This window comes from Chiloscyllium plagiosum, chromosome 19, assembly GCF_004010195.1.
Source record: "Chiloscyllium plagiosum isolate BGI_BamShark_2017 chromosome 19, ASM401019v2, whole genome shotgun sequence".
NCBI classification, from domain to species: Eukaryota; Metazoa; Chordata; class Chondrichthyes; order Orectolobiformes; family Hemiscylliidae; genus Chiloscyllium; species Chiloscyllium plagiosum.
The window spans coordinates 52,623,745-52,647,984 of record NC_057728.1 but is presented as its reverse complement, the minus strand read 5'-3'; the positions used below and the strand labels follow the sequence as shown (position 1 = coordinate 52,647,984).

Here is a 24,240-nt window from a genome sequence, read left to right as displayed (position 1 = left end):
ATAGATCACATCTACCGCTCTGCCCTCATCAATCCTCTTTGTTACTTCTTCAAAAAACTCAATCAAGTTTGTGAGACATGATTTCCCATGCACAAAGCCATGTTGACTATCCCTAATCAGTCCTTGCCTTTTCAAATACATGTACATCCTGTCCCTCACGATTCCCTCCAACAACTTGCCCACCACCGACGTCAGGTTCACTGATCTATAGTTCTCTGGCTTGTCCTTATCACCCTTCTTAAACAGTGGCATCGCATTTGCCAACCTCTAGTCTTCCGGCACCTCACCTGTGACTATCGATGATACAAATATCTCAGCAAGAGGCCCAGCAATCACTTCCGTAGCTTCCCACAGAGTTCTCAGGTACACCTGACCAGGTCCTGGGGATTTATCCACCTTTACCCTTCAAGACATCCACCATAGTATGCAAGTTTTACAAAGCACACTGGTGTCAATGCTGTGAATGTAACAAAGTATCATGCACAGCAAGAAAGGGTTACACCAGTGACTCCCACAGTAAAGTAAAAGCACTCTTGAGCGTAGATATTTTTCTGAATACTTTTTTACTTGAAGTCAAACTCGATGGATTTGACATTGGAAATTCAGATGTGAGTTGGGTGGGGGAGGGCAACATTTTCCAACCCCTATTGGAATATTGATTTCCAGTCTATATTGGACCTTCCAGTTTTTAATTATCTATTAAATAAGTGTAAAAGTTATTACTCAAACTGGGATGATACTGTGATTGGAAAAGCAAGTGTGGTAACAGCCATTCATGTGTTCCATTGGAAACTGCTCTAACTTGCTCTAACATACAAAGATGACAGATCAGTTTCAAGTTGAACTTCATTTAAGAGGTAATTTGAAGTTCCGAATCCTCATTATGATTCATATGAAGGAAAATAGCACATATTGCTTGTTGATCAAAAAAAGACTTATGGGTAAAGTGACTAAGGAGAAACTGAAATTGAATGTGCCAAGTGATCTTTTTAAGGATAATCTTACTGCATTATCCCTATGCCTGTGCCAACTTTTTCAAATCATGCACATTCATCTGCTTTCCCTGCAAAGACCTCGTAATTTTGTAAATACACTTGGTTCTGCTATAACGTGATAGTTCTGTTCTTTTGCAATCCCATTTATTGAGAAAATCGCTTAATAGCAGCACCATTTAAACTAATGGAGCTGGAATCACATTATAACTAATACACACTTTAAAAGTTTGCACTTTAAAAACTGTCCCCGATTCGTCAATCATGTTTTAGCAAATTTGCATTAACAAAACGCACGTTATAGCAGAACGACCTGTATACGTTTTAAATTCCAGTTCTTTGATCAAATTTTTAGTTTGCCTTTTAGTTTGTAAAATAATCTTTTCATTTTGCAAACTTCCGAGAATATTACGAAACATGACAAATTGTATTCAATCGGCAGTGAAATAGCTGTGGTTTTTCTGTGGAATTATGTTGCTGCAGTTAATTTCGCCATGAAATCATTTTTATAGGGAACCTGCAAATTCCCAGCTCAATGCATTATTATCTCTGGGTGTGGCAATTCCTGCTGTTCACAATAAACATGTGACTAGTTTGGTCTTGTTATAATTTTACCTATTTATGTTGCATTGAAATTATTGTTATATAGCCATTCCTCTCACATCTGAAGATGTCTTTTGTCCTTTATTGTATGCATTACCACTCCCAATGGCACTTGTACACTTTTGCAACTTAATCTCCTTTGCCCATCACCCTACCACAGAATTTTCATCTCACTCTTCCTGCATCCAACTCCCTTCCACTGATTTGAAACCAATATATTTCTATTTTACTTCAGTTCCACTGAAAGGTTCACCTCACCACGACCAAAGGAGGATATTCGGTACGCCCTGTATATACAGTGGCTCGCCAATGGAGCAATTCACCTACTGCAACTCCCTGCTTTCTCCTGATAATCCTGTACAGTCTTCCTCTTCAGATAAAAATTCAATTCCCTCCTGAACACCTCAACGGAACCTGCCTACACCTCTCGGCTCTCTCAGTGAGAGGGTCCCTTTCAAATCTTTCTCCTGTCACTTTGAAATTATGTATCTAGTTTTGAGCTCCCTCATCCTCGGGAAAAGACCTTTGCTATTCACCTTATCTGTGCCCCTCATGATTTTAAAAATCTCAAAGGTCACCCCTCAACCTCCTATGCTCCAGTGAAAAATGTTCCAGCGTATCCAGCCTCTCCTTACAATTCAAACCTTCCAATCCAGTTAACATCCTTGTACATCTTCTCTGCACACTCTGCACTTTAATAATATCCTTCCTATAGCAGGGTTACCAGAACTGGATACAGTACTCCAAATGTCATCTCATCAATGTCCTGTACGAGCACAACATGCCATCCCAACTCAATAATCTAAGCAATGAAGGCAAACATTCCAAATGCCTTCTTTACTATTTTGTCTACCTGTGACACCACTTTCAATGAACTATATACCTGAACCCTGAGATCTCTCTGTTTTGCAATACTCCTCAGGGCTCTACCATTTACTGTGTAAATTCTGCCCTTATTTGTCTTAACCAAAATGCAACTCCTCACATTTATCTAAATTAAACTCCAACTGCCACTCCTTGATCCATTAGCCCAATAGATTAAGATCCCCTTGTAATCTTAGATAACTTTCCTCAGTGTTTAATATACTACAAATTTTGGTGTCATCAGCAAACTTATAAAACATGCTTCCAACATTCTCATCCAAACCATGCAGATCAGTGACAAACAACAGTGGATCCAGCACCAATCCCTGCAAACCACTGCTGGTTATAGGCCTCCAGTCTGAAAAACAACCGTCCACCATTTCCCTCTGTCTCCTATCATCAAGCCAATTCTTTAATTGGCACTTGCCACATGAACATATTCCTCATGATTCATTTTTTTCCTTTCCAATTAACTTAATTCTGTGCCCTCTGCTTCTTGATCCTTTGACCAATAGGAACAACTTCTCCCTGTCCACTTTGGATCTGAGGGATCTTGACAAGATAGATATTGAGAAGATGTTCCTACAAGCATGGGAGTGTCTAACTAGAGGATATAGTTACAGAATAATGGAGACACAATTTAAAACTGAAACATGAAGGAATTTCTTCTCCCAGAGAGTCGTGAATGTCTGTCATCCACATCAGCGAGCCGGCAGGAAAGAGGAGTTGAAGTTTGAGGCAGTTCAGCTCAATCTTATTGGATACACCTCATAAGTAAAGACGGATGTAAAGTATTCATTTTGTACCTGGTCATGACTCTTGCCTCTAAGTATAAATCCCCTTTTTGGTCCCCAATCAGCCCTCTATTGACTGAAGTTCGTCATCTGGACCCAATCTTGCAAATCTTTTCAGCACCTTCTCTCCTGCCTTCCCATTTTTCCTGAAGTATGGAGCTCAGAACTGGATGCAATAGTCCAGTTAAAGTTGAATTAGTGTACAGTATATCATCTCTCGGCACTTGTACCCTATACTCTTTGTAATAAAACCTAAGATATTGTGTGCCCTTAATAACCGGGCTCTCAATCTGACTTGCTACCTTCAATAATTTATGCACACATCCTCACAGGTCCCTCTGTTCCTTCACCCTCTTTTGGAATTGTACCATTTCTTCAGAAAAAGACAAGCATCAGTTTCTTAACAAAGATCTACACGGATTTCTGAAGGATTTGTAATTTCTGACCAATCTATCTGGTCATGCAAATGGAGGATACGGCAATGCCTATGAATGTTGTCAATATGGTATTTGATATCTTACCACACGAGATTATAACAAAAATGGAAGCACACAGAATTGAAGGGAATCTTGTGACTGAGTTCAATAATTTTGTGAAGTAGGAAGCAGCCTCTTTAAGGATAAAGGATTCATTCAGTCTTGGTGCAATGTGCGATTGATTCTGTGTAATCAATAAATTGTTCATGATGTCGATAATGTCTGATGAATGTAAGGTTTTTTTTAAACACATGTTACAACAGTGGTTGCCAGCCCTTTAAGGCACAGATCACTATCAAAATTTGATGTTGAGTGTAAAACAGTAACTACCCTAAAGAAAACCATAATCCCAAACTAAACTTGTCCCACCTACCTGCACATGGCCTATATCCCTCCAAATATTTCTTATTCGTGTACTTATCTAAACATCTTTTAAACGTTGTAACTGTACCCGCATCTACCACTTCTTCTGAAATTTCATTTTACACACGAACCACTGTCTGTGTAAATAAAATGTCGCTTATGTCTTTTTTTTAATCTTTCTCTTCACACTTTAAAAATAGTTTTGAAATCCCCCACCCAATGGAAAAGACATCTGCCATTCACCTTATCCATGCCCTTCATGATTTTATAAACCTCTGTAAGGTTGTCCCTGAATGTACTAAGCTTCAGTGAAAAAAGGTTCTATCCCATCCAGCCTTTTCTTATAACCCAACCCCTCCATTCCCAGCAACATTGTGGTAAATCTCTTCTGAACCCTCTCCAGCTTAATAACATAAGAATATCCACACCTGAGACTGTGCATTGTCTGCTTGTGCCTTGAATTCTGGGTTGGAAAGTGTGATAGGTTGAGACTGCTAGTCATATACAGTCCATCAAATGGCTATGTATGAGGCAGGTTAGATACATGACACTGATTATCCTCATTTGAGAGAACAGTGTCTCACGGCAGTATGTGGAGTCAATATAAACCTGTACTTTAAAAACACAGGATGGCAGGAGCGGAAATTTTTCTCTGCGTACGAGACCCTCAAATTGCTCCATTCCTTGATCTGTCTACTAGCCTAATTTCATTTTGTATAGTAATTATTTCCATATCAACTCCACTGCTTTGTAAATCAAACATCTGATGGAGCTTGGTAGTCAACCCCCAGTGTCTACATGAAGAAATGGATTTGAGACAAACACCATGATTTGTCTCATCACACCATATAGAATATGGGGAAATAGATGGTGACACCCTGAAAATGTCCATATTACAGAGGAGGAAGTGTCGGATATCTTGATACGCATAAAAGTGGATAAAGCCCCAGGACCTATACCGTATGACTCTGGGAAGCTAAGGAAGAGTTTGCTGGGCCTCTTGCTGAGATATTTACATCAATAGTCACAGGTGAGGTGCCTGAAGACTGAAGGTTGGTTAACGTGGTGCCACTATTTAAGAAAGATGGTAAGGACAAGCCAGGGAACTATAGACCAGTGAGCCTGACTTCAGTGGTGGGAAAGTTGTCAGAGGGAATCCTAAGGGATATGATTTATATGTATTTGGAAAGGCAAGAACTGAATAGGGATAGTCACATGGCTTTGTGCATGGGAAATCATGTCTCACAAACTTGATTGAGTTTTTTGAAGACGTAACAAAGAGGATTGATGAGGGCAGAGCTGTGGATGTGATCTAATTGGAGTTTAATAAGGCATTCGACAAGGGTTCCCCAGGAGACTGATTAGCAAGGTTAGATCTCATGGAATACAGGGAGAACTTGCCATTTATATACAGAACTGGCTTGAAGGTAGAAGACAGAGGATTGTGATGGGGTGTTGTTTTTCAGACTGGAGGCCTGTGACCAGTGGAGTGCCACAAGGATCGGTGCTTGGTCCACTACTTTTTGTCATTTGTATAAATGATTTGGATGTGAACATTAGGAGTACAGTTAGTACGTTTGCAGATGACACCAAAATTGGAGGTGTAGCAGACAGCGAAGAAGGTTACCACAGAGTACAACAGGATCTTGATCAGATGGACCAATGGGGTGAGGAGTGGCAGATGGAGTTTAATTTAGATAAATGTGAAGTGCTGCATTTTGGAAAAGCGAATCAGAGCAGGACTCATACACTTAATGGTAAGGTCCTAGGGAGTGCTGCTGAACAAGGCGACCATAGAGTGCAGGTTCATTGTTCCTTGAAAGTGGAGTTGCAGGTAGATAGGATAATAAAGAAGGCAATATGGTGTGCTTTCCTTTATTGGTCGAGTATTGAGTACAGGAGTTGGGAGGAGAAAGTGAGGACTGCAGATGCTGGAGCTCAGAGTCGAGAGTGTAGGGCTGGAAAAGCAGGCAGGCCAGTCAGCATCTGAGGAGCAGGAGAATCGACGTTTCGGGCATAAGCCCTTCATCAGGAATGATGAAGGACTTATGCCTGAAAAGTTGATTCTCCTGCTCCTCGGATGCTGCCTGACCTCCTGTGCTTTTCCAGCACTACACTGTCTGCAGGAGTTGGGAGGTCATGTTGCGGCTGTACATGACACTGATTACGCCACTTTTGAAATATTGCATGCAATTCTAGTCTCCTTCCTATCGCAAGGATGTTGTAAATTTGAAAGGGTTCAGAAAAGATTTACAAGGAAGTTGCCAGGGTTGGAGAATTTGAGCTACAGGGAGAGGTTGAATAGGCTGATACTGTTTCACAGGTGCATCAGAGGCTGAGGGGTGACCTTGTCGAGATTTATAAAATCATGAGGGGCATGGATAGGATAAATAGACAAAGTATTTTCCCTGGGGTGGGCGAGTCCAGAACACCGTGGGCGGCACGGTGGCACAGTGGTTAGCACTGCTGCCTCACAGCGCCTGAGACCCGGGTTCAATTCCCGCCTCAGGCGACTGTGTGGAGTTTGCACATTCTCCCTGTATCTGTGTGGGTTTCCTCCGGGTGCTCCGGTTTCCTCCCACAGTCCAAAGATGTGCAGGTCAGGTGAATTGGCCATGCTAAATTGCCCATAGTGTTAGATAAGGGGTAAATGTAGGGGTATGGGTGGGTTCCACTTCGGTGGGTCGGTGTGGACTTGTTGGGCCGAAGGGCCTGTTTCCACACTGTAATGTAATCTAATCTAATCAAGGACATAAGGTAAAGGGTGAGAGGAGAAATATATAAAAGGAACCTAAGGGGCAATGTTTTCATGCAGAGGATGATGCGTGCATGGAATGAGCTGCCAGAGTAAGTGGTGGAGGCTGGGACAATTACAGCATTTAAAGGCATCTGGATGGGTATATGAATAGGAAAGGTTTGGATGGGATATGGGCCAAGTACTGACAAATGGGACCAGAATAGGTTAGGATATCTGGTCTTTTGCCCGAAACGTCGATTTTCCTGCTCCTCAGATGCTGCCACTCTGATCTAAACTCTGGTTTCCAGCATCTACAGTCCTCAGTTTTGCCTCGGATATCTGGTCGGCATGGATAAGTTGGACTGGAGGATCTGTTTCCGTGCTGTACTCCTCTATGACAGCATGACATCTAATTGCTGAAATCACATGCTGAATTTGACTAGCTTAGTCGGTGTGCACTAGCTTTCTGGGTGGAACCATTAGCCTTTCATTTTTTTCTTATATTTTCTTAAAAGTGGTGCAGCATTTTATTTTTGAATTAGGAGGACCGCAGACCCCCTTTTTGATTTGAATGCATTCACAGCACTGTTCATATGTGCTACTTGTCTAACCTTTCCCTACAGTTCACAGTTCAGCTCATTCGATTTTGGTGTTATGTTTGTAAGAAGCTTGAAATTGAGCCAACAGCTAACTGCACACTTCACTTCTTGATTTAAAAAAAGTGACAATTTCAAGCATCAGAGACTCTATGATTAACCAACTAGTCATGACCTATGTGTTGGAGACCATTGAGTTGGAAGATGGCGAAAGAGTTGTAAGCACAGAAATCTTCTCCACAGAGCCACCTCATGCTCACCGAACTATTGAATGAAAGACATACAAAATAGGAGCAACTATTGGCGGCACGGTGACTCAGCGGTTCGCACTGCTGTCTCACAGCACCAGGGTCCTAGGTTCAATTCCTGCCTGTCTGTGTGGAGTTTGCATATTCTCCCTGTGTCTGCGTGGGTTTCCTTCCACAATCCAAAGATGTGCAGGTCAGGTGAATTGGCCATGCTAAATTGCCCCCAGTGTTAGGTGCGTTAGTCAGAGGTAAATATAGGGTAGGGGAATGGGTTTGGGCGGGTTTCCCTTCGGAGGGGCAGTGTGGATTTGTTGGGCCGAAGGACCTGTTTCCACACTGTAGAAAATCTAATCTAATCTAAAATATGGACCATTCAGCCAATTCACTCTCCTCTGCCATTCAATAAGATCATGACCAATCTGTTTATGTTTCAAATTCCACATTCCAGTCAATTCCAATAGCCCTTGATTCCCACCTAACCAGAACCTATCTAGTGCTGTCTTAAAATTATTAGTGGCCCTGCCACCACCACCTTCTGAGGCTGTTTCTCACTCCCTTCTATCTCCTGAGTTACAGCTTATTACTGGAATGGTGAAGACAGAAGCAAAATATTTGTTCATTTAAGCTACTGTTTCATTATTATGTACAATTGGCTCCCCATTCTCAATCTTTAGAGGAGATTTTTTTAGATTAGAATCCATCTGAACATTGTGGCACAGACAGTCTCACACAGGGCAACTCACGCCTTAAATGCATCATCTGGGCCGACATGACACCAATTGTTAAATTGTGACAGTGTAACTTTTAAAAACGTTCTGCAATTTACATATGAAAGAACTGAAACCAACATGCCCATTCTAAAAGATGAGAGACTTAACAAACAGTCCAGGTCCTTTTCAATATATAATTTCAGTTACATCACACTGTAAACTTTTGCTGTAAATTCTGTGTCTTATGATCTTATATTCCAGAACCACCTGATAAAGGAGTAGCGCTCCGAAAGCTTAGTGCTTCCAAATAAAGCCGTTGGACTATAACCTGGTGTTGTGTGATTTTTAACTCTCTAGAGGACCACTCTTAAGTACCCTCTGAAAAATTAGGGATGGGCAGTGAATGCTGCTCTAGCCAACAATGCCCTCCTTCTGTTAATATTTTTTTATTCTTTTCCTTTTTGAATACCTTGAGAAAACTGTTTCTATCAGTTTTCACATTCCCAGCTGGCTTCCTCTTATACTTTAACTTCTTCCTCCTGATCAATCTTTTAGTCATTCTCTGATGTTCTTTGTTTTGACCAATCATCTGAATTGCCACAATCTTTGCACACTTCTGTGCTTTTTCCTCAATTTTGATGCTTACCCAAATTCGTTTAGAGAACTGCAGATGGTCGGCGCTCCCTTGAGGATGTTTCTTTGTAGTAGGAATATACTTTTTCTCAGCTTTCAGAAATAGCCCCTAAAATATCTACCACTCTGTCTCTGTTCATCTATCCCCAAGTCCTTACGTCAGTTCACCTTCACTAGCTCAGCTTTCATGCCCAAGTGGTTGCCCTCATTTAGGTTTAAAATGCAAGTCTTAGACCCAGTCTTCTCCTTCTCGAAGTGGATGTAAATTTCAATCATATTGTGGTCACTGATGCATAGAGGTGTCTTAATTCTGAGATCATTAATTAATCCTGTCACATTGCATATGGCAATTCACGATCATGAATGTTGACAGAAAAATGCAAATTAAAATTGCAAGAAAGACAGTAGCTTCATTGCATGTAGCTCCTCTACGAAAGTAGTAAAAGGCTTTATAGGCCTTAATGTGCTTTTAAAAAACAGTTATAGCTATAATTTGGGAAGAGCAATAGCCAATCTGTATACAGCAAGCTCCCACAAGCAAGAATGAGATAGTGATTAGATAACCAGTTTTTTTTTTCATTTGTATAATGTTGACTTAAGGACATATATTAGCCAGGGAACCATGGAGAACTCCCTGTTGTCTTTCAAGTAGATCTGTCACATCGACGGAGAGGGAAGTTAAGGCATCTTCTTCACAATTCATCCAAAAGGAGGTACTTCTGACAGTGCAGCACTCCAGCTTTATTGCATTGGCAGTGTCAGCCTAAAGTTAATGTTGAGATCTCTGGAATGGGACCTAAACCAGCAAGAATCCCACCCACTGAGCCACAGCTGATAGCAGGCTGTGAGGTTTGTAGACAGGGAATGTATGTGGATTTTTTACACAGATTTGTGAAGCAGCTGATAATTAAAACATTACTTGGGATATGACTGGGCGGGGCCAGAATCTGGTTTCAGCTTCATTGTTTTTACCTAGTTGATTTTAACCCTACTGCGAATCCTCTTGCAAGGATGCCTGCCTTGAAGAAGTTTTCCTCCTCTCTCTACAAGAATCTCAGGGAGTCCCACTCCCACTGCAATACTCTATGCCACTTTCTCCCCACCCCCACCCTCCTTTCATTTTTCTCTCCACCCTGCAGGCACGCTGCCTCTATTCCTGATGAAGGGCTTTTGCCCGAAACATTGATTTTCCTGCTCCTCGGATGCTGCCTGAACTGCTGTGCTTTTCCAGCGCCACTCTAACCCAGAATCTGGTTTCCAGCATCTGCAGTCATTGTTTTTACCTATATGACTGGGCAACAAATCATTGCTTTTGTAAAGTGATATAAAGTGATGCAAACTATTTTTGGCCCAACAGACCTATGCTGTGCTCATGCTCCCTAACAATCTCCTCTCACCTTTCTTCATTCAATCTCATCAAGATGTCTTTCTATTCCTTTGTGTGCCACATATTTATCTCAATTCCCCTTAAATGCATCAACAATGTATACTGTTTACTGCCCGTGTCCCTGTGGTAGTGAGTTCTACATTCTCAGCACTGTCCAGTAAAGTCCTCCTGAACTCCCTACTGGATTTGTTGGTCATGATGTGGAGGTGCTGTTGTTTGACTGGGGTGGACAAAGTCAGAAGTGACTTGTCAGCAAGTTATAGTCCAACAGATTTATTTGAAATCACAAGCTCTCGGAGCGCAGCTCCTTCACCTTAGGTTATCGACCTCTAGATGTGGTCTCTCCCACATGTGGAACCATCTTTTCCATGTCTACCCCATAAAAATCCTTTCATGATCATAAAGATCTCTATCAGGTCAACTCCTCAGCTTTTTTCTTAAGGAGAAAGGGCCTCTAATCTGTTTAATATTTTTTGATAAATGTTGCCTCCCAAACATTGAACGTGACATTAGCTGTTGCATTTCATAATGAAGGTGACATGTTTAAAGTGGGAAAGATTTACAATGGCGGATTAACAAGGAAGTGCTATCTTTTATCAACAGAAGAGACAACTGCAGAAACAGGAGATCCAAATACTGTGAAAGGACAATGTGCTAACTGTGTCACATCAGTCGACTATTTACCCGCTATTGGAATCAGCATTGTTTGCACTGTGATCATCACTACATTTCTCACATATCTGGTTATCAGAGTGCAGAAGGTGAGCTTGCTGTCAAAATTGCTTGCAATTGAAAATTCAATCTGGCTGCAGTCTATTGACTTCCAATGAATACCTGTTTCCACAGCACTGCGAAAGAAACAGAAGAATTAGAAATTACCAGACAGACGTAGAACAGGAACAGAACAGGTTTGATATCTTAAATGTAATTTTGGGTGTTAATGGCCTTGAGTTTACCCAAGTGTTATTACAACAGTTAAGACCATTCACTGCTTGTTATTAATAAAATGCCCCTTGGATACTTTAAATATGCAAATTGTAATTGTAGATTGAGCCCTTATCAGATTTTAAGCAGTAGAGTTGAGTGAGGAATTTGGGAGGGGGGTTACTGAAGAACAAAGGATCCTGATGAATGACTGTGGAAAAGATTTACAGAATTACCCAGCAAGTTGCTGCCAGCTGGAAAATTGTTCTCCTACTATTGCCTCATCAAAACATTTAGCCAAAAACAAAAGCCTCACAAATAGCAGACTCATAGAGAGTTCACATTATAGCTTCTCAACAGGACACTGGCTCAGGATCAATCCTTTATTTCCTGATGGGTGGAGCTTGTCTTGTGATTTTAGTAAACCCTTTCAGGTGCTGCATGTCCTATGCATCAGTAACCAATAACAATACTCTGCTGAGGGATAAGTGTTGACCAGGACCCCAGAGAGCTGTCCTGCTCTACATTAAAGAAAGGCAGTGATTGCTGACCTATTTTCATCTTCCTGCTTCAATACCCTGTCCAAAACAAAGCAGCACTCCCTCAGTACAGCACTGATGTATCTGACTGGATTGTGGCAAGTGAATATGGTTGATATAAAATGCCTTCCTAGGGAATCGCAACCAGTTTTATATCACACCAAACTTAATGAGGGAAAGAGGAAATGAGGCACGATGTGACAAAAGCAGCCAGTCCATTCAGACCCATGTGGACACTGAAGTCCCAACTTTCTGACTTAGACGTTAGTGTATCACAGTTCTGATACTAAAGCCCATTGCAAATTGTGATAAAAACCCTTCCTGTCAATGCACTGATTTTATAATTTTGATTTTGAATTGATAATATTTCTTTCTGTCACTGAAATGTTTCTTGACTTCACTGCAGCTATTCCAATAATGACACTACAGTGAGAATCAGGTAATGAGAGGTGTACTCCACAGGTGCAAGAGGAGGCCATTCAGCCCTTCATGATAGCTGCACCATTCAACGAGATCCTGGCTGATTTTCTACTTCAACGCCCATTTTCCTGCACTATCCCATATCCCTTGATGTAGAAATCAATTGATCTCAGTCTTGAACACACTCAATGACAGAGCTTCCACAGCTCTCTGTGGAATTTACCATCTTCTGAGTGAAGACATTCCTCCTTAGCTTAATTCTAAATGGCCTGCTCTTTATCTTGAGACTTGCTATTTTGATGTGCAGGCTTTATGCCTACATTAAAAGGGATGAAAGGGAGTTTGTTAGGAGTAATCTGAACATTAAGTATAGGAACAGGTGTAGGCCATTCAAAGCCATGACCTTGTTCCACCATTCAGTCAGACCATGGCTGATCTCTGGTCTAATTCCATGTACCTGCCTTTGGCCCATAATGATAAGAAATATCCCTCAAGAATACTTTTATTTTTATCGTTTAATGTAATAATCAGTCAAAGACATTGATGAGAAGCACATAATATTTTGTCCAGACATTTGATAACAAGGAGGTGTACTGCCAATTAAAAGGGTACAACTTCCAGTTTCCTTAACACATTATGTACCTGGGGTGCACATACAAGGTGCACTGAAGCACTCTGCTGGGCTTTCTTCCACAGTACCTCGCAGCCCCTTCATCCCAGGAACAGAGATTTAGAATGATTGGCAAAAGTACCAGAAATGGCATGACAGAGAACTTTTTTTTCACCCACCGAGTGGCCAGGATTTGGAATGCACTGACTGATAGGGTGGTGGGTATGAATTCGGAATTCACCTTGGATAAATTAGATAAATACCTGAAGAAGAAAAGGTTGCAGTGATTTAGAGAAAAAGCAGGGAATTGGCCTTCAGTGGATTACTCTTTGAAAGAGACTGGTTGAGTTCAATGTTCTCCTTCTAAGACCATAAGACATAGGAATGGAAGGAAGGCCATTCGGAACATTGAGTCCACTCTGCCATTCAATCGTGGCTGATGGGCATTTCATCACCAATTACCTGCACTCTCCCCGTAACCCTTAATTCCTTACGAGATTAAGAATTGATTAATCTCTGCCTTGAAGACATTTAATGTCCCGGCCTCCACTGCGCTCCGTGGTAATGAATTCCACAGGCCCACCACTCTCTGGCTGAAGAAATGTCTCCTCATTTCCGTTTTAACTTGACCCCCTCTAATTCTAAGGCTGTACCCACGGGTCCTAGTGTCCCCATCTGACGGAAACAAATTCCCAGCGTCCACCCTTTCTAAGCCATGCATTATCTTGTGAGTTTCTATTAGATCTCCCCTCAACCTTCTAAACTCTAATGAATACAATCCCAGGATCTTCAGCCGTTCATCATATATTCGGCCTACCGTCCCAGGATCATCTGTGTGAATCTTCGCTGAACATGCTCTGTTGCCAGTATGTCCTTCCTGAGGTGTGAGGCCCAAAATTGGACACAGTATTCCAAATAGGGCCAAACCAGAGCTTTATAAAGTCTCAGTAGCACATCGCTGCTTTTATATTCCAACCCTCTTGAGATAAATGCCAACATATATTTGCTTTCTTAACCTTTAGAGAATCTTGGACGAGCAATCCCAGATCCCTTTGTACTTTGGCTTTATGAATTTTCTCACCATTTAGAAAATAGTCCATGCCTGTATTCTTTTTTCCAACGTGCAAGACCTCGTCCTTGCTCACATTGAATTTCATTAGCCATTTCCTAGACCACTCTCCTAAACTGTCTAAATCTTTCTGCAGCATCCCCACCTCCTCAGAACTACCTGCTGTCCACCAACTTTGTATCATCGGCAAACTTCTCCAGAATGGTCCCAGTCCCTTCATCCAGATCATTAATATATAAGGTGAACAGCTTTGGCCCCAATAGTGAACCCTGTGGGACACGACTTGTCACTACCTGCCATTCTGAAAAAGAACCTTTTATCCCAACTCTCTACCTTCTATCAGACAGCCAATCCTTAATCCATGCCGGTAGCTCACCTCTAACACCATGGGCCCTCACCTTACTCAACAGCCTCCCATGAGGCACCTTATCAAAGGCCCTTTGGAAGTCTAGGTAGATAACATGCTGTGCTATCCTATAATTCTGTAGATGGGTAGCAAGGTATCACTCATTCCATGTCTTAAGTCACCTTTGTCTTACCAGACCACAGGAACAACTGCTGGTGATTTAACCTGAGGGCCACCACAGGGGAGAGATTGAGAAGAAGAGTCCTTCATGATAACCTCAGCCAGTGTAGAAATTGAACCCATGCTGTTGGCATCACACTGCTTTGCAAACCAACTGTCCAACCAACTGAGCTAAACCAGTCTCCATGCCTCACCATTATCCAGACTGTGATGGCTAACCCTTCCATTCCCTCACTTCTTGCTCTTCTGCCTCTTCACCTACAACCGAAGCTTCAATATGAAATTGCACTAAATTGTTACTGAAACATTGCTGAATTTAATGAAAACAAATAATTCAGTCTGAAAGCACCTTCTATTGCAATCTACAATCTACTGAAAATCTTACAAAAACGCCTGCTTTATGACGATAAATAACCCTCTGATTGGTGTTGCACAGGGAAGGGATTGAACAACAAGGCCAATTCATCCTTGAAAATCAAGAATCTCTTACATAAAGTCAACAACTGATAATGGGGTAAGTCACTTTTAAGTTACCAATTGGATGTAATTGCACAGAAGGTACAGCTCAGAAACAAGCCATTCAGGTCAACCCTGTCCAGACATTCATACTTCAAACAAGCCTCTCTCACTAAGTCTAAGTTGGGCGGTACGGTGGCTCAGTGATTAGCATTGTTGCCTCACAGCGCCAGGCACCCAGGTTCAATCCCAGCTTCAGTCAATTGTCTGCGTAGAGTTTGCACATTCTCCCTGTGTCTGCGTGGGTTTCCTCCAGGTGCTCTGATTTCCTCTCACAATCCAAAGATGTGCAGATCAGGTGCATAGGCCATGCTAAATTGCCCATAGTGTTAGGTGGGTTAGTCAGAGGGAAATAGGTCTGGGTGGGTTACTCTTCAGAGGGTCAGTGTGGACTTGTTGGGCCGAAGGGCCTGTTTCTATACTGTAGGGAATCTAATCTAATCTAGCTCAGCCTATAGGAACATAGGAATACAAGTAGGCCATTCAGCATGTCAAGCCTATCCTGCCATTCAGTACAATCATGGCTCATTTGAACACCTTATCTAATGTCTAGTTTCTTTACCTAGTTTTTCTAGTATTGGAGCTGTGCTATTCCAATAGATCTGCTGGCCTGTGAAGTCCAAAGAAAGTTCACTAGGTTTATCCCAGGAGTGGAGGGGCTGTTTTATCATGAGTGGATGAATAGGTTGAGCCTGTACTTGTTGGAATATGGAAGAGTGAGAGGTGACTTTTTTGAAACATACAAGATTCTTAGGGGATTTCACAAGGTAGATACAGAGAGTTGGTACGGTCTCTCAGAGGTTAGCACTGCTGCCTCGCAGCACTGGGGACCCGGGTTTGATTCCTTCCCAGGTGACTGTCTGTGTGGACTTCGCACATTCTCCCCATGTCTGCATGGGTTTCCTACCGGGGTTTTAGTTTCATCTCACAGTCCAAAGGTGTGTAGGTTAGATGAATTGGTCATTCTAAATTACCCATTGTGTCCAAGGAAATGCAGGCAAGCTGGGTTAGGATTGGATATACAGGGTTATAGGGATGGGGTAGGTCTGAGTGGGATTCTCTTCAGAGGGTCAGTATGGACTTGATGGGCTGTATGTCCTGCTTCCACACTGTGGGTATTCTATGATTCTGGGTTGTTTCCCCCTCTGAGAGAGTATAGGACCAGAGGGCATAAGCGCAGAGTGAGAGATTGCCCTTTTAAGACAGAGATGAGGAGGAATTTCTTCTCTCAGAGAATAATGAATTTGTGGATTTAGCACAAAGCACTATTGAGGCTGGGTAATAAGTACATTCAAGACTAAATCAGACAGATTTTTAATTGATGAGGGAATCAAGGGTTCTGGGAAAAAGATAGGAAAGTGGATTGTCAGATCCGTCCTGATCCCATTGAATGGCATGTAGTGATTGGAGTGAAGTCAGCCAGGTGGACCTTATAGAATATGGGATGAAAGTGAGTACTGCAGATGCTGGAGATTAGAGTCAAGAGTGTGGTGCTGGAAAAGCAGGTGAGGCAGCACCCGAGGAGCAAGAAAATCGTCGTTTCGGGTAAAAGCCATTTGCCCAAAACATAGATTTTCCTGCTCCTCGGATGCTGCCTGACCTGCTGTGCTTTTCCGACACCACACTCTTGACTTATAGAATAGGAGTTCCCTGATTGTACCAGGTTAACAGCCAATTAGGGAGTCCTGGCTGACGAATATAAACAGGAGGGTCAGATGTTCTGATCACTCTGAGAGCTGGCTCTGAGGGATGAGATGTGGTGTCAACGACTCTGCACATGTAAATAAAGGGTGACTTATACCAGCCTCTGGGAAGTTATTTCATAGCAGAACTGATTCCGTGGGCCAATGGCTTTCTCCTGCTCCTTGGTCAAATGGTCTATGCTAGTGACATAGTGGTGTGGTGACAAGAAGAGAGATTTGCCTAAAAGAAGGGAAATGATTGGGAAAAATATTCCTGGCTGCAAGCTATTCTGGAAAGGAAAAGGAGGTGGACAAGGCAGTAGTAATTAGAAGAGAGAAACACTAGATCAGAATAAGGGGATCAAAACTGAATTTATTTGTTTGGAATTATGGAAAAATAGCTGAGATACTATGACTGGACATCTAGGATATGTCACCAATGTTACAGGCAAATTATGGAAAGATGCCAGAACCATAGGGAGGTGATAGTGGGAGACTTCACCTAATCTAATTGCGATTGTAACAGTATTAAGGGCAAATGTGTCTACAAAGGAAGTTTGTTAATCAGTTTGTTTGCAACTCAAAGAGAAAGGAAGAATTTCTAGGTTTAATTCTAAGGATTAAAATGAAGTGAGTGGCATATGTTTCAATGGAGGAGCATTTGGGGAACAGTGACCATAAACATAATTAGAACAGTTATGGACAAGGATGAATCAAGTGTAAATGTACTTTTATCTTGAGGAGGAATTATTTCATTTAGTTGTAAAGGAACCTGACTCAAGTGAATGGGAATTAAAAATAAGTGTGGTGACTCTGGTTAAAACTCAAGTCCCAAGGCGCCAGGGCCCCAAGTCCGATTCCACCCTCAGGTGACTGTCTGTGTGGAGTTTGCACGTACTTCCCTTGTCTATGTGGATTTCTTCTGGATACTCCAGTTTCCTCCCACAGTCCAAAGATGTGCAGGCTCAGTGGATTAGCATACTAATGCAGACTAACAGGGATAGGGTAGATCTGGATGGGTGCTCTTTGGGAGGGTTGGTGTAGACTCAATGGGCTGGATGGCCTGCTTCCACACTTCAGAGATTCTATGAAGTGGATAACTCACCAAGGAACAATGGGGAACCTTAAAGAAAGCAATGGTTCATATAGTGCGCGATTTAAAGGTGAAGGTTTGCAAATGTTACGCCTCTACTCATTTACAGAGAAGGGGCTTAAACCTGGCGGAAATCATAAAATGTTAGAAAGTGCAAGACTTTGGGGGAAAAGATATAGTTTAAACCAGTATGTTTTATTTGGATGGTAAACATTGAACCAAAAATGACAAACCATTGTTCTTCAGCTCATGAATATTCTCTGTTTCTATTCACAGGTACCCAGTTTTAACTGGAGGAAATTTCTGTACACATGTAATATATCTATTTGACATGAAGTAAGGATTGGGATTGGTGCAATGAGTCACTGGAACCCCTCTGGCATCCTCCTTACAGGAATGTCCACCCAGAAAGTGAAGCAGATATGTTGGCTGGACAGAGTGTGTATGTGTTTTCAGAGTGGAAGCCTTCTTAATATTGTCCCTATTTGCCAAATACAATGTATCTCCATCAGACTGCAACATGTAGACAGACTCAGTGAAACTAACTGAGAGGTCATCATTGGAACTGAAAGAGGAAGTAGGAAGTGAGCAGAGGCTGATATCCTGTGAGGATTATTAATGTTTTCGCCTCTTAATAGTGCAAAAATATACACTGGGCTTTCACAGGCATTAGTTTAACTCCACATAATTTATTACACGTAGTGACTGGGTTACGTTATTTCATGAAAAGAACAAGGACAGTCTCTCAATATTGATTCTGAAGGATAGATTATTTCAGCTAAAATTAACTCAAGTAAATCTGTTTTAAGATGGTTTTCTTGCTGGAGTGTTAGCCAGAAGGAAAAAAAAAACAACTTTCTGCCCATATTCATTCTGCTCATTAATTGTTTTGCTGTTTGTGGCAGCTTACTGTGCAGAAAGTGGTACATTTTCTGTTGGTGACACAGTGGCGTATTGATAATGTCACCAGAACCCTAGTTCTAATGTTCTGGGGACAGGGGTTTGATGATGAAATTTAAATTCAGAAAAAAATTAAATCTAATCTAATGGTGACCAAGAAACGATTGTTTTAAAACCCATCTGGTCACTAATATCCTTTTAAGGAAAGGAAATCTGCTGTCTTTTACTTGATCTGGTCTATGTGAGACTCTAGACCCACAGCGATTCTTAACTATCCTCTGAGCATTTAGGGATGGGCAATAAATACTGTCCAGCAAGCGATGCCCACATCCCATGAATGAATAAAAGCAATACTAGACTGATTACCCTTCAAAACTACCTAATTGACTGAAAGATGCTTTATAAGTTCACATATCTGCTGTTTCACCTGGTTGACAACTTGTGGCTTAGTGGGTCACACTCTCACCTGAGCCAGAATAAGACCACAGATTTGGCCATAGAAGTGCAGTATTGAGGGAAGGCTGTACTGTCAGGGGTGCTGTCTTTTGGATGTGACACTAAACTGAGCTATTATCTGCCCTTTTGAGAGGATGTAACAAAAATGCTATTCGAGAATGGGCAAGGGAAAGTTTTCTGTGGCCTGACCAATAACTTAACCAAGATGTCTTTTCATGTATTACAACACTGTAAACAGAATTTCAATGGCTATGGAGCTTTTTGTGGCATTTTGACGCTGAGAAAGAGACTCTTTCATTCTGAGCAGTGAGTACAGCTTTGGCTTTCAATTATTGCATCTTAACCACAAAGTACCAGAGACTGACAGCAGTTAGACATTGAAGCAAGTAAGAACAAGCCTCTGAGGAATCTTTCCAAATGGGTCCAAGAGCCATTAGACTGAACTGCTGAACTTGTTATAAAGAGGATGATTGCGTATTAATGGAATTCCCAATGGGAACAACTGATGTGTTGCTCTCCAAGTAAAAGAACTGGAAATCAGGGAAGAGGCGACAGATATTAACTGAGGAAAAAAAAATGGTTCAGAAAAATAAATCCCATAGTGTAGGTGGTCAGCAGAATATTACAGTCTGCAGAGTCATTGCTAAACACTTTGACTATACAGTCATTCCTCTGTATCCATGAGGGTTCTGTTTCTGAAAACCCTGGGAATGATGAATTAGCGAGTGCAGAGTTTAATAACATATGCTTAAAAATAGGGTTAGGTTCCCAGGCCACAAGATTATGACTTTTTGCCTGTTATTTCTGGGGTTTTGTTTGGGTCAAAATAATAAACGCTAAAACTTGTGAAATAAAAGTTAATATTAATAGAATAAAACATTAAAAGCAATTGCAGTCTATTATAACTTACTGACAAAGACGAGATGTTCTGCAAACCGGGGCCAGGCGTTGATGGGTGTCAAAAAGTGTGGCACTGGAAAAGCGCAGCCGGTCAGGTAGCGTCCAAGGAGCAGGAGAGTCGACATTTCAAGCATAAGCTCTTCATCAGGAATGAGCTTATGCTGGAGACGTTGACTCTCCTGCTCTTCGGATGCTGACTGAGCGGCTGCGCTTTTCCAGCACAATTTGACTGAATTCCAGCATCTGCAGTGCTCACTTTCTCCCAGGCGTTGATGGGGGAGGTTAATGGGTAGTTGCTCAGTGTGGAAGGGAGGAGGATGTGTAGATGTGTCCCCCTCCCAGCCAGTCTCCCCAGATGATGCGCACTCCTCCTGTACCTCCACCTGATGGATGTTGTCAACCTGTTCATCCTCCCTTTGCTCAGTGTTGTGGGGAAGCAGGTCAGAGAGCAAGATTGTCAGGGAAGTGAAAGTGGTCGCTGATAGGCAAGTTTTGCTCACGGATTTTGAATGATTGATTACTTATGTTTTTGGTGTGTGAAATAATTGCATAGAGGCAATAATTTTGGTGTGTGAAATAATTGTATCCCGTCACAAGGTCACCCTTTAGTCACATGTATATAGTACCAGCCAGCTCAGAGCCAGTGCCTAGGATGAGGAGATTCTCTGACACTCCTTTTATATCTGTCAGCCAGGGCTCCTTGATTGGCCCATGCACAACAGCACAAATAGGCTGTTTTGGAGGAATGACTGCAAATAAAGACCATTCGTTTTGAATATACCTGCCAACATTCTAATGTATCAATGTAATTAATTGTGGTTACATCCTCATCTTCAAATCACCTCTCCTGATCCCAGTCATTTCATCCAGTGCTACAAAACATATCAACTACCCAGCCCAACAACCTGATCTTCTATGATCTCCAGGCCCAGCTTTATGCCTATTCCCATCTTCCAGCAGTCCACCAATGCTGGGTCTTCAGTTGCATAGGACCTGAGCTCAGAATTCCTAACCCAAAACCTCTCCACCTTTCTCCTCCTCATTTTCCTGTTTCTTACAACCTTACCACTTTGAACCCAGCTTTTGGTCGCCTGTCCAAATATTTCCTTTCGCAACTCGTTGGTTAGAGTTTATTTACTGACAAAGCTGTGGAACACCATAGGGACGTTTTGCAATGTTTGAGGTGCTGTAACAATTCAGGTTGTTGTTGTCGTGAGCGTTTTAGCTGAATGGCTACAATGAATCGAAGGAGCAAGAAATCACAGGCAAGATTTCGATTTCCTTTTCTTTTAAATGAAACATTTCTGGATTTTAATTTTTACGCTATTTTTAGGCTCTCTGTTACCAAAACAATGCCCATGTACCTGCCAACCCATGTGATTTCCTCTGACATTCCACCATTTCCCAGTTTAGTCCGATTTCATTTTCTCCGCTATCTGAATTCAGCTCCACACTTACAGTGTGACCTGCTGTCACTTTTTAAAAATCTGATTCCATTTTCTCCAGCACAACCCCCTCAAAAAAGATGTTTTAAAAGCATTCTCCCAGAATTTACTGTTGGTGGTCTGAATGGAGGAATTTTAAAGACCTGATATGCCTTTGGGGCTGCAGATGCAATGGAGGAATCTGTCCAAATTTCCTGGCACTGGGACTTGGAAACACAATGTACATGGAATGTGCCAAGAAACCGTGGTCCTGGCCAAATTTGAGGCCCTCTGGCTGTTGTTAACAAATAAGCAGCCCACAGGCCAGAGAAATGTTTTGGGGAAGCAAAGCCATTTTCAAAATTTTCCTGTTCATTCACAGGATGTGAGCATTGCTCCTAAGGAGCAACTTTGTCATGCAGAGGGGGGTGCGTGTATGGAATGAGCTGCCAGAGGAAGGCTAGTACGATTGCAACATTTAAGAGGCATTTGGATGGGTATATGAATAGGAAGGGTTTGGAGGGATATGGGCCAGGTGCTGGCAGTTGGGACTAGACTGAGTTGGGATATCTGGTCGGTGTGGACGGGTTGGACCGAACTGTCTGTTTCCATGCTGTACATCTCTGTGGCTCTATGCTGACAAGCGATAGCTTCTTTTGCCCCACTCTTTAACATTTTGTTTCCTTTTGTTCTGTTATGGGATGTCGGGATGACTGGCCAGGTCCAGCATTTGTTGCCCATCCCTAATTAACGGCCCACTGGACACTTAGGGATGGGCAATATATGCAGGTGTTAGCCACATTGCTGTGGGTCTGTAGCCACATGTTTGGCACACTGATTAAGGGCAGAACTTTCATTCCATTAAGGACATTGGTCAACTAGATGGGTTCCTACAGCGAAACATTGTCATGATCGCCTTTGCTTTTATAACTCCAGATTTACTCATTTAACCACCACCACCTGCCATGCTGGGATTTGAACCCATGTACTCAGAGCATTAGCCTAATGCAATGGATTGCCAGTGATATTACCACATACCACTACCTCCCCTTGCTTGAGCAGTGTATTAGGCCAAGAGTCATCCACATCACTGTGGGTTTGGCATTGTATATGGGTCAGACTGGGTAAGATTAGCAGCTATCCTTCCCCAAAGGTCATTAGTGACAGGTTGACTTTTCTACCAATCTGGTCACGATTATGGATAGTAAATTCTTATTCCAGATTTATTTATTGGATGTACATGTACCCAACTATTGTGGTGGGGTTTGAACTCAGGTCTTACCTGATCATTAATCTAGGTTACTGGATTGCTCAGCCAGTAATCTAACCACAAAGCACTAATTACTTCATAGCTCAAATTATCTCCATTGTGGTCAGTAGAGGATTCACGTGCGTATTTGAGTCTGCATTTGGACAGGGCAAGCAGAAGGAAAGGGTTGGGATAGACCCCTTTCAAGCACAGCTAGTTTCACTTGACTCAATGGGCATCAGTATTGTTTCTCAATCAGGTGGTCGTTGGTTGAAGACCAGAGACTGTAAAATTCTCCAATACAGAACTGGGGGAGAGCTGCACCGACAGGAGGGTGCTGCCTTCCAGGTGAAGTGGTCATCTGATACCTCACCTGGTCTCTCAGATGAATGTAAAGTGGCATTATGGACAAGGAAATTCTCCCCAGGGTCTCAGTTGCTATTTATCCCTCAAATGGCAACATAAAAAAGCACAGGAAATCTGCTCATTACCACACAGCTCTTTGTGGGAGTTTGCTATGTGTGGATCAACATAAAACATACATTACAGCACAGTACAGGCTCTCGATGTTATGCCGATATGTGAAACCGATCTGAAGCCCATCTAGCCTACACTCTTCTATTACCATCCATATATTTATTCACTGACCATTTAAATGCTCTTAAAGTTGGTGAGTCTACTATTGTTGCAGGCAGTGCATTCCACACCACCACTACACTCTGAGTAAAGAAACTACCTCTGACACCTGTCCTATATCTATCGCCCCTCAATTTAAAGCTATGTCCCTTCATGCTAGCCATCACCATCCGAGGAAAAAGGCTCTCACTGTCCACCCTGTCTAATTCTCTGAATATCTTATATGTCTCAATTAAGTCACCTCTCAACCTTCTTCTCTCGAACGAAAACAGCCTCACGTCCCTCAGCCTTTCCTCATAAGACCTTCCCTCCATTCCAGGCTTCCAAACAAACTCGCCACTACAGCCACATTTGCTTCCTCAGTGCCTGCCTCCGTAACCAACTCATCCCACACAAACTCCAGACCACCTTTAAACCAGCAGAGTTCGGACCCAAACAGGACAAACAGCACAGACTACAGATTCAATAACACCAGCAACAGTTCTCCTTCAAGATCCTCCGCTCCACGCTTGCAGCAATGCGCCGGCACCTAACCTCTCTACAGTCAGCCCTGCCTCAGCTGAGGGCCACACTCTCTCAGAATTGCAAAGGACCCACTCTGTACTACATCCTCAGGAGAATTCATACTCTCAACAAACAGTATTTCAACTCCATCTCAAACATCAAAAACTGTAAGTACAACAAACTTTTATCTATCCACTTCCATAACCAGCGCTCCTCAAACATTCCAGAAGATTCCCCCGGCCTCTGGCACTACTTGGAATCCATTAGCCATGTGGCTGGTGGAGCTGCCACCCCCACGCTGATTGATGTCACTTCCACCCCCATCATGGCCACTTCCACAGCCACTTCCGTCCCTCACAATTCCTCATGCACCACACGTGACATCACTT

The 24,240-nt window shown here is 42.3% G+C and overlaps 1 protein-coding gene across 7 annotated transcripts in view; it reads left to right on the top strand.

Annotated features, from left to right (window-relative positions):
- The window catches only part of kitlga (kit ligand a), a 170,358-nt gene that overhangs the window by 135,144 nt on the left and 10,974 nt on the right, over window positions 1-24,240 (top strand). For 4 of the 7 annotated variants that reach the window (XM_043709896.1, XM_043709897.1, XM_043709898.1 and 1 more), the window contains 4 exons: window positions 11,007-11,164; window positions 11,250-11,311; window positions 14,928-15,005; window positions 18,059-20,147. In XM_043709896.1, the coding sequence (XP_043565831.1) occupies window positions 11,007-11,164; window positions 11,250-11,311; window positions 14,928-14,985 (278 nt within the window). In that variant the 3' untranslated portion in view covers window positions 14,986-15,005; window positions 18,059-20,147. Of the gene's footprint in view, window positions 1-2,974; window positions 3,901-11,006; window positions 11,165-11,249; window positions 11,312-14,927; window positions 15,006-18,058; window positions 20,148-24,240 lie in introns of those variants that run through there. The other 3 variants (XM_043709895.1, XM_043709900.1, XM_043709901.1) reach the window with 3 other exon arrangements.